At 40.6% G+C, this 17,784-nt stretch overlaps 2 protein-coding genes, 1 long non-coding RNA gene and 1 other non-coding gene across 9 annotated transcripts in view; 2 read left to right on the top strand and 2 right to left on the bottom strand.

Annotated features, from left to right (window-relative positions):
- The window catches only part of LOC126922805 (echinoderm microtubule-associated protein-like 2), a 31,521-nt gene extending 20,878 nt beyond the window's left edge, over positions 1–10,643 (bottom strand). For 2 of the 4 annotated variants that reach the window (XM_050735723.1, XM_050735710.1), the window contains exons 1-2: positions 10,060–10,643; positions 1,029–1,133 (exon numbers count right to left, since the gene is read on the bottom strand). In XM_050735723.1, the coding sequence (XP_050591680.1) occupies positions 1,029–1,074 (46 nt within the window). In that variant the 5' untranslated portion in view covers positions 1,075–1,133; positions 10,060–10,643. Of the gene's footprint in view, positions 1–1,028; positions 1,134–1,228; positions 1,249–10,059 lie in introns of those variants that run through there. The other 2 variants (XM_050735712.1, XM_050735717.1) reach the window with 2 other exon arrangements.
- Positions 1–17,784, top strand: part of LOC126922864 (uncharacterized) — a 140,330-nt gene that overhangs the window by 92,938 nt on the left and 29,608 nt on the right. The window contains exon 1 of one of the 2 annotated variants that reach the window (XR_007712961.1): positions 16,135–16,308. The exons of the other annotated variant lie outside the window; for it this stretch is intronic. This is a non-coding gene — a long non-coding RNA (uncharacterized LOC126922864). Of the gene's footprint in view, positions 1–16,134; positions 16,309–17,784 lie in introns of those variants that run through there. 2 annotated transcript variants of the gene reach the window in all.
- Trnas-cga (transfer RNA serine (anticodon CGA)) lies at positions 13,220–13,301 on the top strand. Its single transcript has one exon. It is a non-coding gene; the product is annotated as a tRNA-Ser (tRNA).
- Positions 13,607–16,115, bottom strand: LOC126922856 (MD-2-related lipid-recognition protein-like). 2 transcript variants are annotated; one of them, XM_050735807.1, is made up of 5 exons: positions 15,948–16,104; positions 14,727–14,777; positions 14,540–14,665; positions 14,187–14,356; positions 13,607–13,794 (listed from the first exon to the last, which is right to left on the bottom strand). In XM_050735807.1, the coding sequence occupies exons 1-5, from the start codon at positions 16,048–16,050 to the stop codon at positions 13,711–13,713; spliced, it is 534 nt and encodes a 177-aa protein (XP_050591764.1). In that variant the 5' UTR covers positions 16,051–16,104; the 3' UTR covers positions 13,607–13,710. The 2 variants fall into 2 exon arrangements, with proteins under 2 accessions (XP_050591764.1, XP_050591765.1); XM_050735808.1 differs by lacking the exon at positions 14,727–14,777 and having other exon boundaries at positions 15,948–16,115.

Below are 17,784 nucleotides of genomic sequence, written 5' to 3' on the forward strand. Positions count from 1 at the left end.
AAAAGCCAGCTACGTTATTCAAAGATGAGATTAATTAGTCGATCGAAAATTTCTTCCCCCGACCTTAAAGGAGTTTAAAAATTCGAGATTGACGCGCTTGGTAACGACAACGGGGCTTCATAGACCGAACGTTCCGGCCACGCGATCCGATGCTCGACAAACTCGACCAAGCATTGAAACGTCGAACGTTTCCACCGAATTCAGGTGCTTGGTGAACGTTGAAATTTCGCGAAATTCCAGCCAAGGACCGTTACAACGTTACGATACATCGTCGACTAGAGAAGCGAAATGTGGGATCGATATTAACGAAAGAACAGGATGAGCATGGCGCACCTTCGCATAACGTCATCGCGCTACCTTCAACGCCTTATGTAACAAGTGACACCGGTCACCATACAATATCTATTTTTCGCATTTACGACGCACGTTCGGCTCACATTCGACTCCACAGCCAACTATTTCTACGGCAACGCGCCGCTCCAATCGTTTTTTCCAATCCATAGTTACATATTACATGCGTAACGGACGTTCATATTTGTTTCGCTCCTCTCGAATAAATTCTTCTTATCTTCTTCTTCGGTCATCTTACGAAAATCATTCTTTCCTTACTCCGGTAATTGTTCGATGTTTTCGCTCCTGGATTCCTCCATTCTAATTAAATTCACACAGTATCGATTCTATCCTTCGACAGCTTTTTAATCTACAATTATATTTATTCGAATTTACCAATTATCACGACGATCGCGATGAAAGATTTCGTGTTATATATACGCATGGTCTATGTAAGTCAACGCGATAGTACGTTTTCTTTGCAGATGACGCAAGTTTTGCTAATCACAAATAAGTACAAATAGAATCGTAGAGATCGACTCGGGAACCCATTTCTACAATACGGATTTTATCGTAAAATAGATTTTTCAAAAGAAGAAAATCGAGTTCCCTTAAACGCGTTTATATAGTTAGAATATGTAATTTACGATTCAAAGAACGTATTTGCTTGCGAATACGTATGCGATAAAAAAACTTACTCGTTTCTTGCTTCGCGTCCTGTGTCGTATGCCCGTTTACGTGCATCGTCGCGTCCGAATTTTTCTTTTCATACTGATATCGCTCCTTCGTTGAAGACTCCGTATCTAAAAGAAAAGACATTACTGATCGACTATATCCTTGTCAAGTTGGTCGATTCTAATATATTACAATAATAATATACGTAGCAGAATATACGTACATGTACCATGATAATTATATTTTTGTCTTTAAACGAATAAAATCCAGGCGACCGTTATATTCCATACAAAAAGACGGCGGGACTTTTTCTAAACCCGAGTGTCCATTTGAGAGTAAAACTATCGCGAGCTGGCTCTCGAGAGTATCGCTCTCGAGTGAACACAGACAGAGAATCGAGAGTGACTGCTCGAAAGCCTCGTTGAAACGTCTGAAAGTCAAACCGTTTGCGATTTTCTCTGAAACGAATACGTAGTCTCAGAAATCGATCGCATTCTTACGGATCGTACGTTTGAAAAAGTTTCTTCGTCTCTACTCGAGAATTGAATTCCTGGCAAGAGGAAGAATAGAAACCCGACGCGACCTTGATCAATGAAAACGAATGGCGCTACGCGATCGCGAACCCAGGTGAAGTTGCTTTAGAAACTAGGACGCGTTACACCTTTCGCGCTTGCGTTCCTTTCTATACATATATATATATACGTGTATAATATAAAGAAGAAGAAAGTCTATCGAGTTAATTATCGCGAATTCAGATGCGGCAAACTGGCAATTTTCTCTCTTCGCAACTTATAATATGTGCGTATGTATGAGTATAATCGTTTTTAAAGCATCTGTTATCTAACGGCGAAACGCGATATTCGATATTTCCTTTTATCAGAAGCCGAATGTTTATCTGTAATGTAAATGCAGGATTGCGCGATTTCATTTAGAATCTTTTCGCTACATTAACGATTTACTCCAGTTTGGACGGTATTATACAATCTTTCCAAAAATAAACGAGATACAATCGGATATATCTGATTTGTAGTACATACGTTCTTCTAAGCGCGACCAAAATCAATTATTAATCACGTTTAAACGTTGCAAGTTTGCAGCGGTGCTCGGCTCGTAAAACCTCGATTAACCGGTTTAATCGGGACCGGGGTATACCGTTCAAATTAAGGCATGCCGGATAGTCGAGATTCGAAATGATAAATGTACAAGAATGTCAAATGGCGTAGACCCGCGCACCAGATATCCGTAACCCGATTTTAAAAATACCTAAAATATCGTATTCGTGCGTATGTACGTACGTATGTAAGTAGATTATATGGAATCTCGCGATGAGTTAATTTTACGTTCAAGTGTATTTTTTCTTAAATCGCGTTGATCGTTAAATAATATTTCGTTGGTGATTCGCGCGACTGAAACGCGACTGCTTATCGCTTTCTTGATTACATTCGCGAAAAATATGTTAGAGGAAGAAGATAGGAAGAAGATGGACGAAACGAAAGTGAATAAAACGGTAGCGGGAAATGACTGAAAACGAGCGGGCTAATGTTTGCCGATACGATGAATGGAGGAGAACCGTGAATCAGGACATATCGAGAAACAGCTGGCTTATCCTTCAAAGAAGGAAGCCTATACTGGGGGGGAGTCCTTCTACCGATGTACTTAAGCGGCGTAGGCAAGTACAGGAGCATTTCGCTCGAAGCGGAGACGGTTGAAAGACTGAAAGAGCAGGAGACGCGGCAACGAGCTGAAACGCAAAACCAGTAAGCATTGACCTGGCCAGAATGCTGCCTTATTGGTGCATAAGACTGGCCCCCACGAAGCTTATTTTACGATACAGCCTGCGAACAGACACACGCGCGTCTCTCTTCGCGTTCGTTCCTTATATGCGCGTATTTAAACGCGACGCGGATAATTGGTTCGCCGTTTGTAAGCAACCTCGATATCGAGTCAGCGTTAAGATTCGCCGGTGTTCGGTTCCATGTATCCCTCGACGGCAACGTTCGACAAAAGTTTCATTCTGCTTGTAATAAATCTCCGTTATGACATACATCGACGACGAATTCACGCGTCGGTCTTACCGCAGCGATAGGATAATTAAAAAACGAACGAATAAAAATTTCTTTTCTTACGTTTTCCTTTCTTTATCGAGATCGTTATCGTATTAATTTAACCAAGCTAATTTTAACCAAGTCAGGTTAAAGTAAAGTTAGATAATTAGTCAGGCACACCTCCGCGATTAATCGCGCGCGCACAAAACACGCGTCGATATATGGTACATGCACAGTGTCTACGTTCGTATCTATAACGAGTTACTTGTACTCTCGAGAGTTACGCTCTTAACACGTAGTAATTAACCGGGCCAATTTAGCGACCGGCAACCGTAAAGAAGTTACTATAAGTAAGCACGTGCGCGCGCGCTTATTCCTTGCTTTCTACTCGTATCGTCATTTTCACCACCGCCATTCGTTCGAAACGATAGGCCGCCGTCTGGAACGGCCCTTCCCTTTTATCGTTTATTCTCGTTTCTCGATCGCTCCACCGCGCATACTTCTCTCCTTACTTTCTTCCTTACGTAAGTCGGACAACGAATGACAATCTCTCGGCGGACATCGGATTATGTTAATGATAAACTGGATTTGCATTCACGCGAATTGATGTCACCGCGCTATGAATGGTACCCGCTGCGCATTGACATAGCCTGCTCGGTTCGAATAAAACTCGCCGGTCTCGTTAAGCGCAATTCCTGCCAGCTAACCGGCAGGCAGACCGACTACGCGCTCAAACTAGATCACGTTCGTCGACGAGAACGGGAAAAGTCTGTTCCCTGTTTACTCGTTCCTTTGATCTTCGCTCTCCATATACCATATCGAAGATAAACGAAAAATAAATGTTTCTAACGAATAATCCTACGTAATTAGATGGTTTGTCTTTCGACGAATCGAACGTCGATCTTGCAACGAAAAGGACGGATTGATAAAATCGAGAAATTTACAAAAGGCCAAGTTGATCGATCTTGTAAATTTCACTTATTTTGCAATATGGTTCCGTGACGATAAAATCATACGGAGGAGTTTCTCGTTGCGGCAACACGCAGATGGTATATTCATTAGACTTAATGAAGCATCTTAATTAATCTGGAACACCTTATATAAGCGTAGACGCAGTTGCGTTACGTCTTCCTGGTCTCGCGCTCGCTTAGAACGCGACTCTTTTTCCATTATCTACGATAACCGAAAAACTGCGTACGCCTTTCGTTCGAATCTATTCGGTTTCAGTTGCGCGTAGCTGATTCGAAAATCGTTTGAAAATTAAAATCGTCCGTAAGTTTGCAAAGAAACGAATACGAGTTAAAAACGAGTCCTCGATTATGTATTCAACGCGATTGTTTAAGACCTTGAAAGCGGTTTAAAATAAAACATAGAAAGCGGCAGATACTGAAAATAAACCCTCACAGAGGAAAATATTCGCGTAGCTGGTTCTATCGAACTTTAAGCAGGTTGGGGTTAGGAATACTATATGAAAATGATATTAAACCTGTTCCTCCCAAGTTGCTTATACGTTATAACAAATTTCTACTTTTTCAATTCTTTTCGATTAGAGTAAATATTAGAATTAGAATATTAGAATATTAGAAACATCGCTTAATACGAAGAAGTATCGAGTTTTTGCGACAGACTTTTGTAATTGTGCGCAAATACTCCAATAGCATCGGCCTTCCAAACATAACGACCTTGATGCAATTGCAGCTGTTTATAGGCAAGAGGAACTTTCAACCCATTGCGTCGTATAAGGAATTTTTCAACATTTCATATATCGCGATAAATAAAGTATATTTTTGCAAATACGTGAAAGTATCGATTTCAACGTTACGTCTCAGTATCGGTACAAAAGTTCCACGTCTTGGAAAGCGACGAGCTTTCCTCGATCGATCGAAGAAAATTGTTAAAGTGGCACGTTAACCTAATTGATGTTTCGTATAGGCGGTTGTAATTGCTATTTATTATCGAGACATATGGTTAGAAGACGACGCCGTATTCGTCAAGAGACCTTCCTGAAAGCGTTGCGATGTATGCGTCACGGATATCAATCAATTCGAAATAGGTATATAATTATACACGAACGTCTTCTGATCATGATACGACTCGACGAGTATAAGAGTTTATATAAAAGATACGTTTTATTACCGAGATTGTGCGCGATTATCTTGAACATTTTTCAAACTGGGTTCGATTACACGACATCTCTCTCTCTCTCTCTGATTTCAACGCACAATTTACAACGATTTACAATTATGTTAATTAAAGAGCACAACTCATTGAACGTCGATCGATATTAACGCAAAAATCGGTTTGGTATGCGTATAGACCGTTATCAATGTGTCTAGGATTCGACGCACGTAGTGGGAAACGCGTGACGTTGGCTCGTGATTAGAAGTTAGAAGTCGATGACGACTATACTTGCATAAATTTGATTCAACGTTGGCTATCTGTCCTTTGCTACCTCCGTGTCATTAACACGGTGGATAGGATAGAGTAGCGAAATTTACATAATGCCGTCGTCCCACGTTGCGTTCGACTAGGAACTGCGCGAATAAGAAACACGTATACGCAATGTAGCGAATAAAACGGAAAAGTTAGGCAAGTTGTGGCCCTTTCTGCGAACGACAGAGATAATAATAATAAGAGATAATAATTCGCAGCATTAAGCGAGAATAACATTATACCCGCTAGTACCTACGTATTATATACGTATCGTGTACCGAAAATAAAGAGAACTTTATCGTCATCCGCGTTGGTATTGTCCTACGATAGAATAGTTGAAATTCCGATGAGGTGAATTTAACCGCCATCGTTACTTCGCTTGGAGGTCGCTCAACTGCGACGCGATGCAAACTATGCACTTGCGCGTACAGCACAGAATTAATTTATCGCTACACGTTTTGATTTATAACTATTCGACTGGTTGTTAAGACGATTTTTTCGGTATATTCGAAACGTGTCCCTAACGACTATCTTAAGTTCATCGATTTACCGAGTTGCTTATCGAGAAACACACGCCTTAGTGCACGTAACGCCAAGGTCAGTAAACTGCAATGCTATGCAAACCGTGCATTCGCGTGTCGACGACGACGGAATTAATGCGCCGATTCTGTCGAAACTTGTCCACTTTCCAGCGATACTAACCAAATACGTAACACTGTATTTTTCCCAAATGTATTCTTGCGTTTCATATGTACGAGTTCGTATGCCATAAATTATCACAGCGCACTGCCGCTCAAAAAGACGGATTATATTTTGAAAAAAAAAAAAATGAATTCAAAGAAAAAGAGGAAGCGACGCGAACGAGATAATGGCGGATAATGGCAAAAGGATGAATAATTACGTAATAAACGGTCGAATAAAGATCTTAGTAAATGCGTTTAATTACAGCCTATCTCACGTATTTACGTCTCGCGTATTTTACGCACGTACACCCAAATTATATCGTTAAACGTTTATGTTAAATTTAACTGCTGATCGTTCAAGGTGTCTTCGCTCGCGAGACAGCTACTGCGGCGTTCTAAGATCGCAATTTAAATTTTCGTTCCGGAGAATGGAGAACGAGTTCCAGCGGTCGCCAGTGTTTCACAGAAAATCATTATTCTACTTTTTCCGAACTCTTCCATCAAATAGATGGAATTATCACCGAATTATCTACAAATCAACGAAAAGCTTAAGCCGCGTTTCGCGTAAAGTTTATCCTTTGAAAGATAATTGCCGAAGATCGCATCGTTGCGAAATGTGTTTTATTAGGAATTTGCGATCGGCACGTTGATCGTATCGTTTCAACGATTATTGTAAACGACAAATTAATATTTATGTAAATCACCGATGAATATCTTCCGTGGCTATCTTCTCCAATATCCGATGTTAATCATTTTCCTTTGAAATAAATCGCTAACGAGACTAGAGTAATCGTAGGCGCGGAAGGCGTACGGACGAACGATTCTCGATGAAAGGTGGACGATGGTGTGTGTCGAGCTGTAATTCCGCTTCGGCTTGAAATAAAAAGCGCCAAACCGTTCGTTGCTCTTTATCGCGACTAATTGCGAACGAACGTTCAAAATTGTCCATATTATTCTCAGGTAGAAACACCTACCAGTTCCGTTGGAAATAGAGTTGAAATTTATAATTGGTAACGTGTATGTGGCCGTTATCGCGATATCTACGAATGCGTCAATTTTTCTCGAGCTTTGTTCGCGAACGCTGTTCCAGTGTTTACTAGGTTGCCCGTTAATTTGCCGAAACTCGCTCTATACAAATTCGTGTACGTATTCAAGTATGTACGTGTCATCGTTAAGTCCAATATCCACGCAGCCTGTTTTTAAAAACTTCATTTGCAATTTCTTCCTATTACGTATCGGCACGATTAAATCGCGAAGGTTCTCAACAATGAACTTCCTGCCGGTATTTCTTCCTTGTATTTCTTTTTGTTTGCATCATCGCAGGATTACAACAATTTTCCACGCAATTTCGACGATCTAAACGCCTTAAACGAGCGCCTTGTGATTCACTATTCCAACAACCTTGACACTTATCGCGAGCAGCCAAACACCGTTCTCCATTACGAAAACGCGGCTTACGTGTCTTACGTATCTTTCTTACTAAAGATAGGAGAACAATATCGATACGACGTACAACGATATCGATCGTTTAGTACCGTAGTTTCGTAACCTGTACCCTTCGATAGACAATCAGATTCTCCATACGTCGGATATTCTTTTCTTTATAGTCTTTTCGAGAAGAAAAAAAAAAGGAAAATCTTACGTTAATTCATCGAATATAGGAAACCGTGAAAAAGTGAAAAAGCATTGCCATCTATCGTTTCGTCTCGTTGCTCGATACACGCTCTACGTGAAAAGAAAAGCGTTTTGTGAAAAATAAAGCGAACGAGATTCGAAGCGTACCGCTTTGCCATTTACGAGCACTGGTTCCGACAATGAGCCAACAACGCGCTGCCGGATTTCTCACGACATTCGGCGTTGTAATTTCTCTCTCCATTGTCTCTACCTAACTACATCGAGTCGTGACGCGTAAAGAGTGCGACTCTTATCGGTGGTGTTTGGTAGCGCGAAAAAAAGAAGAAAAAAGAAAAGAAAAGAAAAGGTGAAACGTAACGGTGTTGATTAAAAAATTTCTGTATCTTCGTCTCGTGACGATATCTTGTTTATGGTCCTTCTGAAGACGACGTGGACATGCTCAGCCTTACCGAAATCGAATCGGCACGCTTCTTATTTTCAGTTTACATATACCACACACTCGCACAGTCGTGTCCATTAGTTACTTATCCGTTAGTTAGTCGGCGACAGTGCAAATTGTGTCGTACTCGACAGTGAATTTTGTGCTCGCGCGGCTGCGAGTGGTGCGCGAGTTAATGGCAAGTGGCAAAGAGTTGCGTCGTATTTCGGTAACAGTAATGTTACGCATAGCCGTGACGATCTACAAAACATTCGTGAAAATGGACGCGTGGTAATGAATCGAGCGCGCGGATAATTCTGAACCGATCGAGTATACGTCGAGTCCGCAGACTATCTGGACGACGTTCGTTTATGCATAATGCATAGACAAGCACGCCTATGGCGCTCAAAGAGTTCGAATCGTCAAACGTTTCAGAAATACGAAAGAAACTAGAAAAGAAGGTAATGAAAATGCACGCATAAATCCTTAACGATCCGTGTCGAGTCGACGTTATGACGCGAACGTTGACTCGGCGATCACGGAATGTCGTTTGCTGGAAAATTTGCAACCGCACGGTCCAGGGTTTTTACGCGAACGAGTACACGCTCGCATCGAAGGAATAACGTTCGATCGAAGATTATTTTCACGGCGCGGCGAGCAACGCCGATCCGAAATTACTTTTAGGGAAAAGTTGAGAGCGTGGTAGTCCCTTGGGAGCTGTGGGAATTGTACTTTCACCAGTCTCGCTGACGAAATGAATTTCACACGGGTAAAGGACTAAAGACGGGTGTGTAAGAAAATCACGCGATACGTTATGCTTTCTGTCAACCGTATCCTATTGCGGCAAGCACTTGTCAAACAACAATCACGCGCGTCACCGTCTTTTTACGCGTATATCGATGTCGAGTTATCGTCTTTCACGTAATTACAACGGATAACGTTCTGAATCCAACAGCGACGCGTATAATCAACCAACGAAACAAATAATATCAACGTTATTACATATTCGCTTTGTTATCGTTCGAACGTGCGTTTTTCTGCAAACTATTTTGCTCGACCGAAACGAACGAACGCCACCCGAATCCGAGATTTCTTTCGCTTTCTCCTTCTTAAAAATATCATCCGCGACGAATGAAACTTATTCGATGTAGACTAATTTCGTCGTTCATCGTACGCACACACCTATGTGTAAGTACAAATTCTATACTAAACAGTACTCATCTAGCGTCTTCTCCGAATCGACAAGCTAACGAATATACGAAACGGCTTATACATACGTACATTCTTGCTGCTTTGAATTTGTCTCTAAGAATACGCATCGTTACGAGATGTAAACGCTATCGATCTAACACTATCACAAGGTCAAAGCATAGCTCACTGCCTTTCGTATATCTACACGCACACACACACACACACACACACACACACACATATATATATATATACCAATATATAGCGAAAATCCAATTGGATCGGTAATCTCACGAACGTGGTAGCTGATGCATGTGCATCGTGCATCGTGCATCGAACTCGATCGCGAAAAGATCCAAAGAATCCAAATCTCAAAACGATAATAGTTTTTTAACAATCACAGTCGCTAATTAGTCGCCGTTAAATAAAGAATATCCATGTTTCTTTCGAACGTAACGGCGATTCGGCTGATCTACGGAAAACGCGTGACGAACACGCGGGAAAAGAAAAAGAAGAGAAAGAAGGAATAACGAGACAAAGGAAAAGAAAAGAAAAGAAAAGAAAAGAACAGAAACGAAAAGAAAAGAAAAGAAAAGAAAAGAAAGGGAAAGGAAAAAAAAAGGAAAAGAAAAAAGATGCACGGCATTACCTGTGTGCGAAACGATCGTGCGGTATGCACGATCGGACGGAGTGGACCTCTTCCACGGGAAGACAGGAACGTTAGTCAGCAGCGTAAATAACGACACGATAGCCGGGGCTGAGCGAGGCTGGTGGGGTCGAACAGAGGCAGAAACAAGCTTGCGGATATTTCCTTAGGTATTTGCATACAATCCGGCTCGAGGCGAATTCACGGCGTGTTCAGGAATCCGTGGAAAGCCCTGCCGCTGTTGCTCTTCTCCCCTTTCCTTTCTTTTCGTTTTTCTACCATCTACTAAACGATCGACGCGTTCTTCGTTCGTCGTTTTCCGTTTTGAATTTTCTGGGCGTCGTCGATGCTTCCTGCCGATGCCGTCGCCCTTGTCCTTTACACGGATCCGCGAAACGCCAAATATCAACGGCCGAGTGATTTCTTCGGCTCGAAACCGCGATTCGTACGAAGCTCTCACGGAAACGCACCGCGAAGGGACCACGGAGACGCGATAACGAAGCGATCACGAAGCAGCGCCGGGCGAAAGGAACCGCACGCTCAACAACCCAGCCAAGCACTGTTGAGGCCAACAGGTGAGCCGTGCCAACAGTTTACAGCCAGTGACGTATCACCCGCGTGTTCTATTCAGGGCAACAGGTGTGAGCCGACGCAGTGACGTACCATCGCGACAGAAAACGATCCACCGGTTTCCAAATATACTTTGCTTTCGATTTGCTTTATTTTCATCCTTTTTTTTTTTTTTCTCGCGTAAATTAACGCCGCGTTTAACTCCGTTTTTCCTGATACGTCTATCGCACGCTCAACGCTACAAGTATCTTTCTCTTTCGTTCCCATTTCTTTCTTTTTTTTTTTTTTTTTTTTTTTTCACACAATTCGGTGGACAAATTTTTTGTTTAAAGCAATTTTATTTCACGTCAAGATCAAGTAGATCAGTTTCGCGTAATACGTCTTTTTTAATTAACGATCTCGAGTTAAATAAAAGATGATTAAGTAATACGACGTAATAGCGTTTTTCTTCTAGAATTGTTTTCGTTTCGATTAAATTTTAAATAATAAACGTAGTAGCCGGTGTGCACGTGCCAATTAATTAGAAATTCTTCTCTCGTAACGCTGTCCATGGCTCGTTCGAATTATTAAATTCATTGCATTCTTGTCGTGTGTTACTTCGTATTCGATCAGCACCTGCAACGTTCAAACAGCAAAGCTATTCTTCTTTCGACGCGTTACCATTGAAACGATGTCTCGTTGGTAACGAACGATCGAAAGATCGGCTTTCGCTTACAACGTTCGAGAAAAATGAAATCGACTGCGACGAAATAAAGTAAAAACGCGAAGAAACGTTGTTACTTGCCCTTAAGGGTATGACGAACGTTGTGCGATCATCTCGACTTATATAGATTTCATTCGAGATTTTATTCGAGAGCGAAAAATATCCGAAAGCAAGAAACAACGGAATAATCTCTGATCTGTAAAAGAAAGATACCTGATTAATGAAATATACGTTTTACCACTTCCTAAAACTTTCCGAATTGTCGTCTTTTCGACACTGTCCTCCGTCCAATACGATACGATACGATACGATACGATACGCCAGATACGATAACGGAGACAGGCACATAATTAGCTACGCGTACAGATCGACTGAAATAGATCGGCGGGCGTGGGAGAAATAGAATAGGATCGAGCAGAATCGTCAAATCGAATCGTATCGTATCGAACGTGGATTACGTACTTACTCGTTCATTTACTTACAGACACCCGAACCGCTTCCTTTCGCGTGTCCAGACTTTCTTTCGTGCGCCAGGTAAAAGTGTATCCTTTGTTGGGTCTGCGCGATGGATATTGTGCGTGGCCAGTTAGTTTTGCAACAGTTATTCAAATCTCCGACAGACCGCTTTGCATTCCAAAAGTACTCCACGCTTATCTTCCTTTCTCCGTGCATTTATCTGTTACGAGGATCCACCGAATCCGCCCACTTCCACAACGATTTTATTCCTCTGGATTCGATTCCACCGGATTCCAGTTCCAGTGCTTCGTCTACTATTAAAACATAGAACCATGGAATTATAATACACGATGAATTTTGTCGACGATCGCCGTCTTTGGTATCGCTATGATCCGTCCGCGAAGATGACTTCATATTTTGCGTCATTTTTAGACGCTATACAATTTTGTAAAATAAAGAAGAGAAAAAACGATCAGTTCTTAATAGTGTCGTACGTTTGGCGAATTAAACCAAAAAAGAAAAGAATCGATATGCGTATAAACATAATAAAGTTGTTGCGACAGGTGCTACATAATTTCCAAGCTAAAAATCTAAGTAGTCCACGTTGACGCTAAATAATTTGTGATTTTGGACGAGAAAGCTCTAAACAGCGAAATAGCACGCGTGCGTATACATAGCTCGAAATTTTAACGGAAATTACGCTACCGCGGAATAAACGAGGAATCTATGAGAAATAATTATCCACTTACGTCGCATGTGCCCGTTTGATACACGTATACGTATACGCATTGATTTTCGTTCGTTTTATCAAAAGAAAATCTCTTTTATGAATCGAATAGTATCGATGTTTATCAAATGAACGATCATATCGATCGCAAAAGTATAAATTTTGATGTATTTAACAGCGTATTTAACAACAATCTATTTCGCCGTATGCTTATATGAAAAATTATTTGTGTTGCCGTAATTTGTTAAGTCTTAATTTCCAATCACTGTCAACGTTGCATTATTCTGCACCGAGTCGATAACACCGAGTCGCATATGGTAACACGAATATGCTAAGCGAAAATATTATCACAGCCGATATAAATGTTTTCTGTAAATGTGTGTACGTACTAATACCGATTACCAGTGAGCAAAACGATTTTGATCGTCGATCCTGATAACGATCATTCCGGTTAACTCGCGATCAAAGTTATTCTTAGCCAACGTTTGATTTCGATACCGTATCTTTTTTTTAAATTTTCCGTTACCGTTGTAATAATTTCCGTAAAATATCTAAAAGTGGAATAGATACGAAACGAACTGTTCTACTTTTTTATGTACATTACAATTTCGAAAGAAAGTTCACAGGACTTTTAGCTTTATTTGATATTATTTCTTTCGATATTATAATTTCCGAATAAAGAAACGTTAAGAAGGAGCGTGGCGTAAGCTGCGGTGTCCGAGTGGTTAAGGAGTTGGACTCGAAATCCAATGGGTTTTTCCCGCATAGGTTCGAATCCTATCCGCAGCGGTGTTTCTTTTTTTCCGCCATTTCTTTTACCCAGCGTAACGCATAATTATTTGTAAAACGAGCCATTGTCGAAATTTACGTGCACGCAACAGCACGAAATCGTTTACGCGTATACGAGAATATTAATTTCACGACGAAAGCGCGTCGTCTTTGTCTTTCGTACTTCGTATTTTCTTCCCTTAACTTAACTTTCGTATTTCATAGTCAATAGTTAAGGAGCTATTTTAGGCGGTAGTTGTTACCGACTGATCCTAGGCATTTTAATAACGTAAGTACGTATGTAACGGGAAAGGATAAACAAACTCTTATTAATACTTGTTCGTTTATTTTATTAAGTTAGTAAGTTGGCGAACGATAAATTTTAATCGAGATTATTCGCAATAAGACGGTGAAGCACATGTAGTTAACGTCATTTTGTTATCTTAATTTGAAACATAAAACAACATTCTTGCTCTTCTTCGTTCCAGATTTTCCATTTAAGATCGTACGTTCGCTGAAGTAAAAATAATTTCTAATTAACACACAATCGACACGATTGTATAATTTAGTAGCGGTACTGTATACACGATGAGGCACGTACAATACCTAAACTGAAACTACTTTCATAGATACGTTTGCGCCTTAAGTACAAACCCATTTCTTAACACCTCGAGTACGTGTGTGCATTTTCCAAGAAAATTACACGTTGTCGAAAGTAATAAATACATAGGACAATTCATAGGGAAGTTTGACGATTTTAAAAAGCATATCTAATTAAGAGCTTAGTTAAGAAATGTACTTGCGATAGAATTCATTGAAACGTAGTTAGACAGATAGACGGTACTACGTTACTAAAGGAGCTACGTATATCGTTTTACAGATACATATGTAGTTTCGTCTACTTACGACAGGATATTTCTTTAAAATTGGTACTTCCACGTGGTACGTATTCCTTTGACCTGCTTCGATCGGACAAGAAGTCGCTAAACAGGCATCGGGACTCATTCCCAAAAATGGGATATCCATTACCTGGCTTGCCCAAAAAATTCGACCTTGTATTTTTTCCGACGAGAAAGCTGGGAAATAAAAGACGAAGCGTCATTCATTTTCTCAAGGTATTTCGTACTAGATTCTCGATGATTTACAACGTTAAATTCGGTAAAGACGGAACCATGTTATCGACATATCGTACTTCATTTGTCACGTTATATTATTTTTATCCCTAAGTCGTAAACGAGATTAGCAGTACCAATACTTACAAGGTGTATAGTGGAATGTCATATTCCCAACAACTCCTCTTTTTAATTTACATGGTTTTCCTTCCGCACTTTCTTTACAAGGATCTATGTATACTTCGTGAATAGTGCAATTCGACTGAGTATCGGCTATAAAAAAAAAAAAAATATATAAATTCTCGACGTTAATCGACTGACAAACTTTTACTACGTAGAATGTGAGAAATAGAGTCCAAGCTCCAAGTTCTCGTCAGTGATGTTTCTGTAACGTTTATAAATAAATTTTGCCGATTATCGCATCTCTTCCTGCTACGAACGCGATATAGCGAGAAGCTTATTATATGTATGCACATATATATTCGTATTTGCGATACGGTTGTTTATAAAACTGTGACGAAATAGTCAAACGCGATATGCCGTTGAATTAACTTTGTACATTTATCTAGATAAATGCTACTATGTACCATATATAAATCTAACGTCTTCTACTCGGTGGATAGAGGGCAAACTGTGGTACGTAGAAATTGGAAAGAAGCATTATAAAACTACAAATGATAATTTTGCAAATTCTCATTGTCATTTGTAAATATATATAGAATGCCAAAAGGAAAAGACGCGCGTGTACTCGCGTTTTTACGACCTTTGAGTAGATACAAGAATTTCGAGATTTTTATGCGATATCCGTGATAATACATAAATGTTTATTTGCGATTACGATTTAAAACGAATATATCGCATGCGAGGAATTACGTAAATGGGCAAAATAAATAGGTAATAAAGGCAAAAGCCGCGTCGTGTCCTCCTTTTTCCCGGGAAACAATTTTTATATGTTTCAAACGATTAAACGTTTTTTTTTTCTTTTTTCGAATATTTTACGATTATCGACTTCACAGCATTATTTATACTCGATTATACCTTTAGTTTCTTATAAAACTTGATATCGATTTGTTATTTTTAAAACGCAAACTTTTCTCAATTACGTATACCATATCGCGATAGCGGCGCTAAAATAAAAAAATCAACAAAGTCGGATCATCGTGTTTATTCCGTGTGTGGTCTTCGGCCTGCTCTCGCGTAATAATTTATAGTTGATTAAGAAATGACGATCCGTAGATTACAGACTTTTGCCGCACGAAGATTTTTCCAATTTCAGATCGAACAGTTTAAAATTCGCTCGTAGAAATCTGTTTCCCTGTTAGACTCGCTATCGTTTCGCGTTTTAAGAACTTGTAATTTTTCAAATCGAATAAATCGAAATTTCCAAAATTTCGCTATTTCGTAAAAGAACCAGGCAAATGGAAGGACAAGAAACGCGACGTATCTTTCAAGTATCGAAATTCACCGATTTACGTATCTATCTATCGGATCTGGCGTTTGTCGTACGAAACGCGATTCGAATGGCGATTTGTAGAATCGAACGAGCTATACTCACGATCAGGATAAGGACATTGCCGCCACGGCACGAGTTCCGCATAGACCATGGACAAGGCCACGAACAAGAAGAGGGAAACGAGTAGCGCACTGTTTCGGTTCATCCTCGATGGACGGTCGTTGCGATGTGAAGCGAACGAAATACGACGATTCTGCTCTATCAACAGAACGTGTACGACTGTTGAGGGGAGTAGGGAAGGTTGAAGAGTGGGGCCATAGGTCAATTGAAATTGTATCTCAAGTAGCTTACACACGGTGAGACTCGCCTCGCTGCGTCTAGCGAGAAACCATTATACGTACGTATCCGTGATACGAATGTGATCGTGCGCAAGGAAGAAACAGCGTACCCTTCGATCAGCCGGGTAAGTATCCGCTCGTAAATTTCTATACAGCAACTTTTGTTCCAGGCGAAGGATCAACTAGATTTCTCATTGAAATCGTAAGAGTTAAAGCTAGTAAATACGTAAATGACGTTGAAGTAGGCGACACGATACCCGAGATCACTTTGCGTGAGATCTGATCTTGGATCGTGCGGCGAGGCAAGTCTCGCGGTGTGTAAAATGCTTTAGCGACGAGAAAGTAGCAAGTACACGCTTGTTTCGTCTGCCGTCGAAGCAACCGCGCGTTGTTATCACGCTATACCGTTGTTCCGTCGATTATTCGGTGACTATCGCGTTTCCGTAATCGTCAAACCCAGTTCTCATAATCGATCGCCGACCAAGTATTTGTTTATCTTCGCTTTCACTTTCATTTATTTCTCGTTCGCTGTAGCATATAAATTTGCGTATTAGTAGATATTTAATTTATTTCATTTAAGTAAGTAAATAGTACTTGGCAGCGCTTACTCGGTAGCGAAAACTTTGCGATAAGATAAACGTTTCTAGTTCCATATAAAATAATGCTATTATCAATGCAAGTTTTTAAAAGGATACGATATTTTACGGATACGTTTCAAAGTTTCTTTAACGTACTTTTCCTAATTGGCAACCGCTTCCCGCTTGTATAAGAGCAAACTCTCGTTAATCTACGAATATTACAATTACACGGAACCATACTTTCAGCAGTCCGAGGTATTTTAGTCGAAATTCGCAACTTTCCATATTCCTGGTGCTCGATCCCTTTCCAACGTCCACTCCATTATGCGCCACTTTTTAGACGCTTTGAACATCGGGGATTAGCCGCGAAAGTACCATTCTCGACGAGTATAGGTACGCGCCGTATCCTATATAATACAAGACGCGTTTGAACCGTCAGAGCCGGAAATAAGAGTTCGACGATCGTTCGAGTGGCGTCGCTATGCGGATCGAGCGTAAAGGCCGGCAAAGGGCCGAGGCCAACCTCGGATGACCAATCAAACGCGAGACCTCTGGAAAAATAATTGGACGCAATTGTTAAATTGTGCATTTCCTGATAAAAGTGGCCCGGCCATGCCGGAATTCAGTCTCGCCGCCGATTCTGCCGAAATCTCAAATACGAGATCCGTCTTACCCTCTCAACGTCCACTTACTTCTCATTTAGGTGCCGCCGCCACCTGCCGTTACGATTCTGACCATTGGAACGGTCAATTTTTTCACCAATTTTTCTGCACCCTTATACGCGATTCGATTAAGAAAATCCAAAAGTAAAACATATTTAACGTAGTTAAATAAGCCAAGGCTAAACCGATAGTTTACGATTTACGCCGAATGCTAATTTTTTGCCATCCAATTCGTTCGCCAACTGTCGATAAATTATAAAATCGTATTTTTCGAAAGGTAGAATAATTCACGTAATTAAGAATAGCTACGCTAAGAAAATCAAAGACGAGCAATCGTTGTCTTTCTTTCCGAGTAATCCCG

The sequence above is a fragment of the Bombus affinis genome, chromosome 12 (genome assembly GCF_024516045.1).
Source record: "Bombus affinis isolate iyBomAffi1 chromosome 12, iyBomAffi1.2, whole genome shotgun sequence".
In the NCBI taxonomy this organism is placed as follows: domain Eukaryota; kingdom Metazoa; phylum Arthropoda; class Insecta; order Hymenoptera; family Apidae; genus Bombus; species Bombus affinis.